The sequence below is a fragment of the Clavelina lepadiformis genome, chromosome 6, assembly GCF_947623445.1.
Source record: "Clavelina lepadiformis chromosome 6, kaClaLepa1.1, whole genome shotgun sequence".
Lineage (NCBI taxonomy): Eukaryota > Metazoa > Chordata > Ascidiacea > Aplousobranchia > Clavelinidae > Clavelina > Clavelina lepadiformis.
The window spans coordinates 7,273,140-7,288,150 of record NC_135245.1 but is presented as its reverse complement, the minus strand read 5'-3'; the positions used below and the strand labels follow the sequence as shown (position 1 = coordinate 7,288,150).

Below are 15,011 nucleotides of genomic sequence, written 5' to 3'. Positions count from 1 at the left end.
GATTTATATCGGTTTGATATCCTTAGATATGATATCCAATGGATTAAGAAATTTGCTTTATATAGATTTTATACTATAGAAATTCTTATGGCTTTATAGGCTACACGCATCATAACTTAATACTTTAAAGGACAACAGTAGACCTCAAAGCAATTATTAAGTCTATAACTGAAAACTTATCTATTGCATATAATGCCTTTAGATAAGCTTCTTAGCAGTATACCGAGTGGTGAGGAAACATTATGGTATTTCAATACTAAACGTTGGAAAAACACTTCCTCAAATCCGAAACAAAGGATAGCCAGGTTATCTCATATCCATTTCATTTTAATTTCACATAAAAAGATACCATTAGGTCTTTTGAGCAAAAAATGGTTGACGTCACATAAGATTTTATTTCTCCGACACCAAATAAAATACAATAGAACAGATGAACAACTCAACACTTAACGTCGTGTTCCTCTTTTGCATATTCCAAGCAAGTCACGCAATAGTTTCGCGATAGCTTTGCTAAATTCATCGTTGGCAAAGGCGTAAATGAATGGGTTTAAAGCTGAATTGGCGTAACCAAGCCAGTTGATAATAATCTCAGCAACGGGGTCAAGTGAACACGATTCGCCACAAAAAGGGACCAGCAATTCTTTGATGAAGAAGGGAAGCCAGCAGATTACAAAGGCTCCAATAACCGCTCCCATTGTTCGAATAACCTTGAAACAATATATATAGAGAGAGATTACGAATCTTACAAAACCGATAAATTTAATTATCCAACATGATTCTTAGACCATGAGCACAGCATGAGAATTTTTCTACTCAATAAAGAACACCTTACACATGCAGCAAAAGCGCCAACGTATTATTTTACCTATTTTATTAATTGTTGGCTGCACTGCAGTTACTGCCAAAACAAATAACATAAATTATCCCGACAAGTTTGGTCTAAGTAGATTCAGCTTTTCAAAGAGAATTTTAAAAAGATAGAAGAAATATTTGGTCGCATATTGCAAAATTATGCCCATATGAGACAAAGTTGAACCTATAACTACTAAACGTTTATGCGGTGCTGCAGCACTATCTGGTTTACCTTTCTTTCTCTGTTAATTGTAAGTCGCGTCCGAACTAAAGAAACACTCAGAGAACGGCTTCGTGGACAATCCGAGGAAATGCTAACATTCTGACTGCGAATGCTAAAGCTTCTTGCTCGAACTGCAGGTCGAAGGTTAGTTTTCTTTATACAGTCAGAGTATGAGCGTTTAATACTGGAAAGTTGTTTGTTTTCTGGCCGAAATAGATCGTTTGATGACAATGTTTGCGACAAAATTCCGTCATTGGAATGAGAACAAACGGGAGTTAAAGTAATGGAAGGAATCCTATCAGGCAAAACCAGCCTTTCACATTTGTCGTCTTCGAAAGAAAAGTTTTCAGCCATGACTGCGTTATTTTTGTCTATCTCCGTCAGCTGATCAGCCGGGGATAAATAGTTTGCTGTATTCGAAGCTGAATCAGTCATTTTTTCACATGAATCAACGGAACAAGACATCTGTGCTCGGCCTGTATGTTCAACAGGTTCTGAATTCAACAGTGATTCCTTGCTGTCGATGTCTTGCGCACAGGAAGCGGAATACTGCCGTGGATCAGTAAGGCTGTGCTTTCCGTGATACCATCTCTGATTTTCGGTGAACAAATGTTCTTTAGGATGGAGGCAATTGTTGTTTTCGGCAATGGAACTTGTAAAACCTTTTAGGTTTACTTTGCTTTCATTCCGTTGGATTAGTTCCACTGTCACGTTCTTCGAGACAGCTTGTTGTCTTCGCATTCCAGGTACGTCTCCATTTTTTGTCTTCTGCCCAAAACAACATGGAAAACAGGCAGAGCGCTTTATTTTCATCGTGATCAAAGACAAATTTGATGTTCTTCTCGACCTGTGACATATAAGCAGGGTTTTTGTTAAAATTTTGATAACATCTATACGCATACATCAAACATGGAGAATGTTATTTGAACAAGGTTTGTGGTCCACAAAATGACAGAAGCAGTACCTGTATGTATTTTGTGTTATGTACAAAATGGCTTAAAGAGACGTTTAATGTATGTACGCCCTTCTGGAATTAATTCAATTGTTATGCTACTGAATTTTGTCTTGTTAAATTTTGGTTGTTTTAGTTCAAGTAATGACTGCTGGGCTACTTAGATTGTTCGAACTTGTAGAAATTGAGTACATATAGCCGACTAGTTATCATTTTCAATGAAAAGTTTATTTTTCCATAAAAATCTGTTTAGATTAAATTCCTAATAATTTAAAATTAGATTCCAACATATCTTTCATATGCCAGCAGATTTTCCAATCTTATTCTTTCATTTTGTTATTCTATTACCCTGCTTAATACATTGAATTCTTGGCAGGATATTAAATAACTGTGTAAACATTTATTTGATTGAATTTGCTGAGATTGCAGCAATAAAATGAAATACTAATAGAAAGACTCACGATTAACTGGGCCATAAAGTTTTCTAAGGAAATTGCTTGTTATCTGACATTGGCAATTTGGGTTATCTTTATGCTAGGAAAAGAATTTACCACTATCCTATCCAGGGTTACCATTCCGTGCTTATTTCTAAGATTTGTGCTTATTTTCAAGTACAATGTCTTAGAAAATACTATTGTGCATATTTCCAAAAAACGTGCTTGTTTTCACTTGCTTGCTGATTTTTAGGGCAGAAGTTTCTACTTTGGGCATTTCACTCCCTTTAGTAAGTTATACCATTTCGTACCAAAGAGTTACCAAAATTAAGAACATGCAAATAGTGTCTCGTTTTTTTTAGGAACATTGACTGCCTTCTCGTGCACCGTTTAAGGTTTATTAGGTTTATTAGGTTTAAGGTTTAAGGTTTATTTAGGTTTATTCTTCTTTTGTCACCAAGTCGTCCTAATTTTTGAGTCCAGACCGATGACAACCCTATATATACCCCATAAATTGTGTGGCTCGCAAAGTGATAGAATTATGTGATTAAGAACACTTGAATAATTAAAGGATACAAATAACGTAACTTAAACTCCAAGGAAAACATCAAGGTTATCAATCATCACTTTTGCAGGTAAGAAATAAGGAATGCAATATAGGCTACGGAAATTTTCACAGCACAAAATAAGCTTGTTGTTGAAAGATAAATGGCAACAGCAGTGTTAACAACAGTGGATTGAAATTGTTATTATTTTACGTTTGTACAGTTCTATGAAGTGCTCCGTTCGCCCTGCTTGTTTGTCATAGTATTGAATTTAATAACATGCTGACCTACACGAAGGATATTTGGGCCGGAGGTTCAGACTAAACATGCTTTTGTCACGCGCCAAAGCCAATAACAACGCTGGATAGAACAAAGATTCGGATAAAAGTTTAGAATATAATCAGTTTTGAACTATTCAAAAGTAAACATCAAATGACGTTAAAGAAAAGTTATTTTGAAGTTAAATTGCAATCTGAAAGTTACTTTTAAAGGAGGCCAATTACCAGCCTGAACAACAAACTTCTCTCAACAAAATTTAATAAACACCTATTAACTTTACATGTGGACTGGCTTTATGTTTACTCAACTGCAAGCGGTTACGGATGAAACAAGTTCACCAAAACGCAAGGCTGGCAAACTTACAGTAACTGATTCTAAACAAGTTTTACTCTTTATCAAAGCCCCACAATTTGTAAATACGTTGTTTCATTCCTTGGTTTCCAAGGTATAGTGCTATAACTTTTTTTGATACAACATAATTAGGTAACACTTAACATTTAATTTGCAATTAACTCACTTAGCACTTGCGTGCTGAGATTCATCGTCTTTAGTCAAATCCAGGGTCATCGTAGAAGGAAAAGGCGTCAAGGTTATGTTGTGGTGAATGCGTCCCCATGCAATTACTGCAACTCGCCAGTAGATAATGATGATTATAAACAGAGGCAAGTAAAACGCAACAGTAGTGGCCACAATGCGATAAATCTAGATAGGAAGATAAAACAGTTTCTTAAGTTTGCTGATGGACATATCGTTTGTGGCATGTTATGGAGATATGCTATAAGCGTCATACGAAACAGTTGGCTCGTTGTTGATGGTAATGGTATTTATCAAAATTCTTGACTGAAATTTAGTCAAGGCTTTAAACAACTATGTTTATGACTTTTTCACGGTTACATAAAATATTTGTCAACGAAGTAACTCGTTTTAAATTATTTAAAACTTGAGTTAATAACTCATCCTTAAAACTAATGAATTCAGCACTTAACATCGTTCAGATGGCTGGAAAAATGATCCTTACATTTGATGTGAGAAATTATGCAGATGCGGTGAGTGTTCGTTACGTAAATGGCTTTTGTAGATAACAATAGGGCATGGGCGCCAATACCAAATTGATGTATAGTCAAAAATACTTTTTGTGTCCAACTTTATAGCTTGTTAGAATCGGTCATGACGTAAAGACTTGGGCTACATAATACAGTCTTCATGGGAGGCATTCTTTGGGCGTATCGAAAAAGGCGAAAAATTTAAAAGAATAATTAAGTAATACCTTGTTGTCGTTAACCATTAAACAGGAAATACTCTGGTTGTCTTCCTGCGGCGTAGCAAAATTTTCCACTGGATAAAAAATGTCGGAAGTATTTCTCAATGATAAAGCTTCCATTTTATCCTAAATTTTCAAAAACTTGAAATTTTTTAAAGCTAGATAAAAATATTTACAAAGTTGTAATAAAACTTTGGCCAATGCTACGCGAAGTATAAAATGTCATCGATGAGTGCCAAAATGTAAAAATTTATTTTTAAATAACTTTTACATGCTATATGATCAACAATAGTAACTATATAGGTTTGGAGAAAGGTCAAAAAGAATATTTATATATAATCTATTTGATAAACATAATCGTTAATATATAAAGATTAATATATAAGACTTAAGTAGCCTACATACAACTATACAAACAACACTTGACTGTATCTTTCTAATACCCACATAAGTGAAGTTTGTGTTCTTGTTGTTGTTGTTGGATTGCAAAAATATAACGTGGGGGGCAAGGGATAACAGAATAGCAAACAACCAGATTCCAAATATGGTGGGCAAAACCTTGCAAAATTTCCTCTTTTGTAAGTATCTAAGTTTGGTAACTGCTTTGTACCTGCAGTAGAAATGATTCAAAACTTAACAACAATGCTGTTATGCCTCCTTTCAAGTTTTTATTTTATTATTTTTATTTTTATGTTTTGATTTAGAGATATCACGCAATTTATCTGTGAGCTGTATGAAAAGCTATAGAAAAAGTGACAAGTGTATGTCATTTTGTGTTAGTTATATGAAGCATTAGCAAACATCCTTCTTTATCTACATACAAACAATACCGTAGAAAAAGGAAATAAAATTTTATAGGTTATTCTATATTGATTTAAATTTTAAGACGTGAATAGTGATATCATGTTTCCTATCAGCTGAACTGGGATAGAGTTACCAGGTTCAATGCTGCTGTTGTATTTACATTGATCCGTATGCAATGAATGGTGTAATCTAATCGCAATGTGCCAAACGGTGACATATGGTAACATTTTTTATCAGCTCCTTTAAAACGACTTCTGATACGCGTGCGTTAAAACTATGGTTGATTATTGACCTAAATTTAAAATGGGAAAGCTATGAATAAATACAAACCCAAGTAACCAAGAAATGTATATTAAACCGACACAGGTTTTTATGAGCTACGCTCTTTTTGTGGTGTACACAACTCCCAAAGAAAAATGTACAAGTTTGTTAAAAGTATCAGAATTAAGCAATAATGTTTATGGGCAGAGGCATTTCAGTATTAACCACAAAACTTGATACATCCTTGCGGTAAACGAGATTATGTAAAACTTAAAACTGTAATGTATTTAAATTATGTATTCCCTAATCAATTCTTATTAAGGTTCAAAATATTGCAAAGTTTCACATTAAGTTAAACCGCAATTGAAATTGTGATCAAAGCATCACAAAATGTTTAACTTGATAAATGGAATATGAAATTCTTACACTGTCGATGTGGTACTTTAAAACAGTGCTAGCAAAAATTGCAAAATTATAAAATGTTAAAAAGAAGCGGAAAAATCGATTAACGTTCGGAGTTGTTGGGTTAGATCTAACTTAGTCCAACAATTTAATTGTATATATAGTATCTGTATATGGGAGCACTTTGCTTAATATTAATCCGGCGACGTACGATACACTCATTATTAATTCATATTTCATAGCAGCGAGAACTCAAAAATCAACAAAAACTTTTCTCGTGGAGCTACAACGAACCAATCGGCTTCTGTTCGATGTACGTCTGTGAGCAGGAAAAATATGTTGTCTGTTTATACAACAAATACAGACTACCTGTCAAAAATCCAACACACTCTTTGGTCAATATTGAAACTGACGTACAAAATTCTTTGTCTGGTGTCACGTGCTATTTTTAGGCTTGTTTTGCTCGTTGCTGAGTAAGCAATTAAGCATATACGGGCTAAGTTTACAAAAAACGCTTACATTTCGCCTTTATATGCAGTATAATGAGCGGGATTTAAATGCAGCATAAGAGATGAAGTACAATGAGTAACGGTGCCTTGCCACATGTGCGAGGTGGAATACTTGAAACTCACCTGTCACAGGCGATAACACAAAGATGAAAGATGGAGGCAGTACAACACGTGACATCAAGAAAGACGAGAAGTTGGCAGACAAATCTATGTGGCATCCACGCTTTGTCATCGCTGGCAGGGGAGAAGAAATGCAACGTCATAAATGCAAAGAATGGAGAAACGATAAGTGAAACTAGGAGATCTGTAATCGCCAACGACCTAAAAAAGAAACGAAAACTAATTTATATTCAATTAAAAATTAACGTTATAAGCCTCATAATATTATGCTTGCGTGTGAATACCTTCATGCTGAACAAAAAAAGCAAATTGTTGTCGTGGCATTAAGGTCGAAAAATCGATTTGTGGTACGTTTAGCTGAGGACTTCAGAATATAGTTTGCTAAATTTACTTTTAAACGAGTAACTGAGTATGTATAACATAACTATTACGTAGGCTTTGATAGATATCAACATGATCTTTGTTTTACATTGCAACTGAAACGAGAAAAGGTATAAACGAACAGCTTGTAATGCCCACAGATAAATAAATTGCATGCTGTCATTAATCATACAGCTCCAGCTAATACATTTTAACTTTAGTCTTTAATAATTTATTAGTTGAGAGAGTTTATTGCCTCACCAAGTTTACCTAATGCCTAATGAATGAATTCTGCGAAAACAGCGAATACGACATCAAAATTCGCCTTCAGTAAGGCACTATAAATGCGTGATAAAACTCGGTGAGAGGATTTGTATAAGCTGTCTTGTCTCTTATTTTTACTTCCGTTAATTCTATTTCGTGGATTTACTTATACAAGTCAGAGTGTTTAAATTCCTATTATTGAGCACAACCGATTAATCGGCCAAATCCTATTACTGTACCAATTTGTACGTCATACTTAGTGTGATTCAGCATTACGGCCTTGAAATAAAATCAACGTGTTTATTGTCGTAGAAACGTTTTAATCGTCACGCAGAGAAACACTTTTGATTGAAGAGAAAATTTACTTTTTTAAATCTATGCAAGCATTAAAATTAACTGAAAACAAGGTATTTGACCTTTGATTAATCTAGCCAGAGCGCACGAAAAATAACGTGTGCTTGTTTATACCATGAACAAGATAAATGAACGAGGTTAAAAGAACATAACATTGCTGTTGTGATGACATTTGTAGTTTTTAGTTTAAATAATAATGTGATCAACCGAGGTATCAGATACAGAGTAAGCTCAACAAATTGTTGGTGCAAACTCCTATTTTCGCACACCGAAATAAAAGTGTGAGTGTGTATAACAAGACGTTTTGTGAACAAACATCGTTAAAAATTTTAATCAGTTGTTTGAAGAAGCTCGGTGACATTTTCCATTTCATTTTCACTCGAAACAACTTTCAGAGAAAACAAGTATAGGCTGATAGCGCGTACACCATAACCGCACTGTAAATTTAACCAATTAAAAAACAAAAAGATGTAAGCAGGATAGGTTTTACGAGCAGAATATATTCGAACAAGATAACGCAATGAAAAAACTATGGTTACGTATTATATAAGATATCTCTAAAAGTTGTCGTAACTCCGCGCCCGAGAAGGGTTATATGCAAGCTTCATACACTGTCTATATCTCCATATATTGTGTTACAGATGCAGTATCGTCAGCCTAACTTGTCGAGTGACACGTTTTTGCGTTATATCTTTTGACAGCTTTCATAACAAAGGATTAATCCGACTTTAAACCACCTAAAACGTTTCTATATTTTATGATAAACAAAATATTTAACACTTCCTTACCCTATTAGGTAGTGTCCTCGTGTGTGCAGTTTTCTTTCTCGAATGATCGAGGCAATAATAATAGCGTTACCAAGAACACCAACCACGATAATAAGCCCAAACAAACAAGCCACAACCGACAGAATCGTAATGTTCCATTTACCGCTACTACTTGGCAACGTGTCAAAGGTTATGTTATTGTCCATGGCAGATGATTTTCTTGTTCAAGCAGCCCAAAAACGACTCTAATACACCTATGCCAAGCTTTTATATAGAGTCTAACGTTGTTGCTATTCCGGTTTTGCTGGTAATATCACCTATCAATACGATGTACGTGTAAACGTAGATTTTAAACAATTCATCTAATTTCTACAGGCTATGTAGTAAATGTTAATTAGTGCTGTTTTTGTCATATCCACAATCTGGAAATGCCTTACACGCACTTCATCTAAAACACCTGACCAACTGCGCCTTTTCCAACAGTTTCGGACGGAGCGATAAGCTACAGCGGTTTTATTTGGCTTCCCGCAGTATGGCCCATATAGCAGAAAAAGGCAAAGGGAATACTTGCGGTGTTGTCGTCGTTATCATTCCGAGGGGAAGCTAATGTGTCTTGGGTGTTTACAATATAAATCATGCCAGGCTTTTAGGGTTCAAATTCACACAGCGTTAAAACCTCAACGTATACTAGTTCTCTCAACTTATTAGCTTTGCAACACAGTGCTGCTCGCTGTTAAATTATTACCCTTTAATTCCAACCAGTTATTAATAGGAAAAAAAACAGCATTGAAGAAAAAAGTTGCAAATTTCTTCTTGTATAGGTCGTAGAGCCTTTGAACCATTACACACATTATTGCCTGATTACTTCATTGTTACGAGATTTACTTCGCCTACTTCAGTTATAACAAGATTATAAATGGTTTACGACAAAAGTCTTAAACTTTAATCTTTTCTTAATAAAGCATTTTCTAAAGACCGACCAAAGAACCTTGGATGAGTTGTCTCACAATCTCTACGAAAAGCAGTTTTCCCATCATTGTCAGTAGGCTTATATGTTTTACAACGAATAAGGTGTATAATCAGCGTTTTTTAAGGAATGACTTTGGCGACCGCTAAGGAGTTTTAAGAGACCGCAGTTATGTTATTTATGTATGTGAAATGCACATACGATAATTGCTAATTTTCTGCTGTAGTTGCAGAAAAAATTTTTTTGAGAGACCGTTGGTGAAGTTCAAGAGATCGTTTCGGTCCCTCAAAACGCCTTAAAAACACTGTGTATAATCTAGGGTCTAGGCTTAAGCTTCATTTTTACTTGTTTCAAATTACAGCACTTTATCCTAACCAGTCTGTTGTCAAGAGAACATAAACTAATTTTTACGTGTATGCGTAGGTTACTCTTAGACGAACCGTATATAATAACAAATGCTAATATTGCAAAAGCAAAGGACTACGCTGTTTTACTTTCTAAACATGACAAAATATATGCTTTATATCCATACCACACAGTTGGCAATACACAATAAAGTAAAACTCTCATAACCACTTAATTGTTGGTAAGCCTAATATTGTCAGTATTCTCATCCAAAAACTTATTTTTCACAAGTTAAACAAAGGAGAAGTATATCACTAGGTAATCCACTATATACGCAATTAATAGCTAGTTGGTCGAGAGCAGAAAATACAGTATTACGTGAATAAACCAACTTCAGGTGAATTTAATCTCATAATTTGGTTTCGAACAATAAGTCAAAATGATTTGATTATATGAAAAATAACTGAAGAATAAAAATTTGTTGCACGTGCCTTTTGCAGAAAGCAGAATATTGCTACTCCTTTTGTCAATGACGTATAACTTACAAACAATCTTATGCCCATCTTATTTCAAAAAAATTATGATAAAGAATTTGCAGTTATTAAATTAAGTCCTGGTATATAGGTTTAATAAAAAAAACTGCATGTTAATCTCATGGGTCTGTCGATAATGTAAAGCAATTTTCAACATTTTGTAATTAGGCTATATATAGCCCACTTACAAGTCAACAATGTTTTTGTAGGCCTACAGTACTTTAAAGATCATAAGTTAACTACAATGGATAATTATGCAAGGCTAACTGTAATTAATGATGGAAATTTTAGTTCTTAAAAAGTTAAGTATTTTGTGTAGGCCTATGGTTATCTTTTTATTTTCTACTGCACTCGTATACAACAGATTATACGACAAATTATCCAGCTTATACTATACTGCGTAGAACAGGCGTTTGCTGAAAGCAAAACAGAGCCTACTTTACATGATACATTTTCCAAGAAACCTAAAACCTTACTTAAATGTACTTCATGCAAAGCGGTGTTGCAATTTTACTCATAATCTAGTGCTAGTAGCATGTAGCCTACATCCTGTCTTGTTTTACAACTTTGATACATATCGATACAATGGTATGGTAGACCAGGCTTATTAAACAATGGGTCGCGATCCCGTTTGGCGTCGCAATATGTAGTTTTGAAGACGTGAAACAAATTTAGCTTTTATAAAGCGAATTGCGTTTTGGGTAAGTTTTTATGGCTGTCGCTATTTCACCGGAAAAAAGTTTAATCGTTCAAAACTATTTTTCACAGTTCTTTGTTCACCTAACTATGTTATAACATATAGTAACCAAAACCTAACCTAATCTTCCTTCTAATTTAAATCTAACTTCGATTAAATCCCAAATAGCTTAAATCGACTTTTTGTATGCCTATTCTGATAACCTTCTTCTTCTTCTTCGTGTGGAGTAGATGGTTCTTTAGTTTCAGAGAGGGAACAAAGACCTCATATTGTGGGGCAGGTGTTTGTCCGCCAGCTGACCAGGTTTTCGTCCATTGTTGTCAGACCACGGTTCCCACAAGGATGGCGGTATGTCGGACAAAATGTTATGACGTGGTCTGCAGTCTGCTCTTCTGCACCACACTCACAGGCCGAAGATGGAGCCATGCCCCATTTGTGCATGGTTGAGCGGAAGAGGCCAACGCCAGTTCGAAGGCGATTGAGTTTAGTCCAAGCACACCTGGGAAAATGCATTCCCGGTGGTGATGTACTGGCCTCCGGAATAAAACCATGGAGTCTGGAGGAATTCTCTTGCCACTCCATGCTCCATTTGTAATCCGCCCAGCTTGCCACATTGGTGCTTGACTGGTTGAAGTCATCCAGTAGGTCTAAAGCAGCAGGGACAAACGGGTGCCTCGACTTAAGCTGCCGATGTCCTCTAAGTGGAGGAGACAGGAGCCGGTCATGCAGAAGATGCCCAGGCTCCAGTGCTCGGCGTGCTAGAGACAGTGTGGCTCTCTTGCGGCGAAGCTCAGATGGGTGGATACCTGCTAGGACAAACAGGTTGTCTGTTGGTGTGGGGCGTAGGCATCCAGTCACTAAGCGCAGAGCGTCATTAATCGGCTTGTCTATGAGACGAGTGTGAGCACTACGACATCAAACTGGTGTGCAGTACTCGGCTGAAGAATGGACCAAAGCCAGGGTGGCTGTGCGAAGTGTTATGCATCCAGCACCCCAGCTAGTTCCTGCCAGTCGTCTCAAAAGCCCAACGCGTGTTGTTAGTTTTTTGCGAAGTTACTCCAGGTGTCGACGAAACGTGAGTGCTCTGTCCAGCTTTATGCCAAGGTATGTTGGTTCGGCAGTGAAAGGGAGAGGACGTCCATCAACAGTGATGTTGACCTCACGTTGTGCCTCCTTGTTGTACAGGTGGAAGGCAGCCGTCACCGTTTTGGTTACACTGAGCTTCAGCTTCCATTTCTGAAGATAAGTGGATATGGTTGCCATATCCTGGGTTAGGGACCCCCTCCAACTCCTGCCAGTTTTCTGCTCTATGCATAATTGCCAAATCATCAGCGTAAGCAAACTTTTTGGCAATTGTTTCTGGCAGGTCGTGCGTGTAGATGTTGAAAAGGAGGGGAGCCAGGACTGATCCTTGTGGGACACCATTTCGCAGGCGTCGCAATCTGCTTTTTGCGCCATCACCGGTGGTGAGGGTGAAGCTGCGGTTTCGGATAAGTTCCATGATTAGAGAGACCATGTGCCTGTCCGGCAGTAGGCGCAAGAGCTTGCAGGTAAGGCCGTGATGCCAAACCGTGTCGTAGGCGGCTGTGAGGTCGATAAACACAGCACCTGCTTTTTTCTTAGCCGAAAAGCTGTCCTCGATTTTTTGAGTCAAGAGAGTAACTTGGTCCGCGGTCGATCTTCCGTGTCGAAATCCAGCTTGTTCTTGAGGGAGCAGTGGATCTATAATAGGTTCGACACGGGCGTAGATCAGTCTCTCCAAGATCTTGAAATGGATACACAAAAGGGAGATTGGTCGATAACTCTTTGGATCCTCTATCGGCTTCATCGGCTTTGGGATGGCAACCACAAGTGCTTTTCTCCAGATTTTCGGAAGCTTGAGTGTGTGTAGACAGGAAGACAGGAATTTGTTTAGCCAGGACTTTAAGGCAACTCCGGCATGGATAATCAGCTGCGGGCAAATTGAATCCGGGCCTGGAGCTTTCCCAGACTTTAGCAGCTGGAGAGCGCTGGCAAACTCTTCTGGGGTAAAATCTCCACAGATTGTTTCACCAGGAGGTGTAGGGATCCTCCAGAGCTCAGCCACCTCATTGTTAACAAGGTAGGCTGATTTGCGATCTTTCGCTGCATAGACCCCATTCTTTACCAACTGTGAGGCAATACAGTTGGCAGAGATGGGGCATGGGCGATGCGTTTGTCTGGACCTGCCAGTCAGGTTGTTGATTGTGTTCCATGCCAGTCGACTGGAGTGCGTGAAGTCGATGGTATTGACGGCCTCTGTCCAACGCTCACTTCGCTTTTCATCGAGACGAGCGTTCAGTGTGGAGGCGGCTGATTTTGATGCCTTGCCCTGCTGGGCCTTCAGAAAGGCCTGGTAGAGGCTCTCACACTCCGCATCCCAGCACGGTCTATAGTTGTTTCTACGACCACGTGGGATTGATCGCTTGGCTGCTTTGACGATGGCAGAGCAGAAGTCCTGGTAAGCCTCATCTACAAGGCCCGTGTCCGGAGGTGGAAGGTCCTGGGCGAGCTCGTTGGTAGTGAGACGATATAGTTCCCAATTGGCCTTGCGGAAGTTCCAACGCTTGTATGGCTCGCTTGGAACTGGGAGTATAGTTCTTGGGGTCATAATAAGCGAGGGTCGATGTTGGGACCTTGGGAACTTCTCTAAGACACGCCTGTCCAAATTCCAGCTAATGTGGCCAGTGCTCGCGAAGGCCAGGTCTGGGTTAGTACCCGTGTTCCAGCGACCGGAGAAGAAACTTGGAGCATCCTTAGGGTTGTGCAGAAGCACAAGTTTGCCTCTTGTTTGCCCAGTCAATCAGGCATTCTCCGTCTGGGCTGGTGGAATTGTAACCCCAGTTTGTATGTTGGCAGTTGAAATCGCCAGCATAGACACTAGGGTGTGGGAACATTGGGATGGCTGTTGGTGTTAGTCTCGAGGTCGGTGGCTTGTAGACATTGACAATTTTAACACCATCGATGTCCACACATAGCCACTCAATTGCCGATCCAGTTGGAGATTGGTCGGCAAGGTTCCACTTGAGCCTACTGTGGACAAACGTGGCAAGGCCGTGTTTCCTGCTTAGGGTGTGTCCGGCTAGAGTGAAATTTGGTATAACCAGCCGGTCCACATTTGTGCAGTGAGTTTCCTGCAACAGGATGATGAGGGCTTTATGCCTGGTGGCAAGTTGGCTGATGATGCAGGTCTTGTTTGCGTTTAGGCCCTCGACGTTCAGCTGCAAGATGTTGGGCAGTGGTTGCCCGCACTGAACGTCCGTATTGTCACCTCTTTGTTTCCGTGGCCGAGGGTCTATCCTTTTACCACCACGGAGACGTCTCCTTGTTTTCATCATTAGCCTGGTCATCGGTAGATTTCCCAGTTTCCAGGACTCACCGCGAGGAGGTTGATGAAGCGAGCCCCAGTATAATTAATCAATCCCCTAGCTGTGTATGAGACGTTCGTTATGCAAACTTTGCAAGATGAGACGAAAATATAGACAAATAAAAATCAACTATTGACTTGTAGAGCCATACAGAGTTATAAAGGTGAGATGCCAAACTATCGATAAAGATGTACAAAACGTACAAAACGTGAGATAAACAACGATAATCATAATTAATTAATCAACTAAAGCCAAAACACTGCGAAACAATTCATCGCACTTCAGGTAGAGAATTAACACATTATTATCCAACGGTAAAATATAAGATACTATAGAATATAGATAACTCGTGACATATTTTCGTTACAGTTGTTATAATCGAGGAAGATAAAAAACAGACCAGACACTCTAGCCTCATAGCCTACCATAATTTCATTCAACGCAAATACCGAATTATGCCTAACTTGAAATAGTGTATGACTTAGTGTTGCGCCAGCCGTTGTTAAATGAAGAATACGGTAAGCTTATTCCTAACAAAATAACATTTAAGAATTCCTATTGTTATCTGATATCAAAACTCGTTCTTTGTCTTCGTTGTCTCAAAGTAAAAGAGATAAAGATAAAGTGTTCAAGTCATTCACAGTGTGATATCTTCCGTTCGACATAGGTAAGATATAGCCTAAACCTGTCAGAATA

General features: G+C 38.1%; 1 protein-coding gene across 1 annotated transcript; it reads right to left on the bottom strand.

Annotated features, from left to right (window-relative positions):
* Positions 1 to 312: 312 nt before the first annotated feature.
* Positions 313 to 8,746, bottom strand: LOC143463504 (5-hydroxytryptamine receptor 1A-like). The gene is made up of 7 exons (XM_076961998.1): positions 8,409 to 8,746; positions 6,646 to 6,843; positions 4,994 to 5,156; positions 4,553 to 4,672; positions 3,803 to 3,987; positions 1,085 to 1,922; positions 313 to 707 (listed from the first exon to the last, which is right to left on the bottom strand). Exons 1-7 carry the CDS (start codon positions 8,591 to 8,593, stop codon positions 447 to 449), a joined length of 1,950 nt encoding a protein of 649 aa, XP_076818113.1. The 5' UTR covers positions 8,594 to 8,746; the 3' UTR covers positions 313 to 446.
* Positions 8,747 to 15,011: the final 6,265 nt, after the last annotated feature.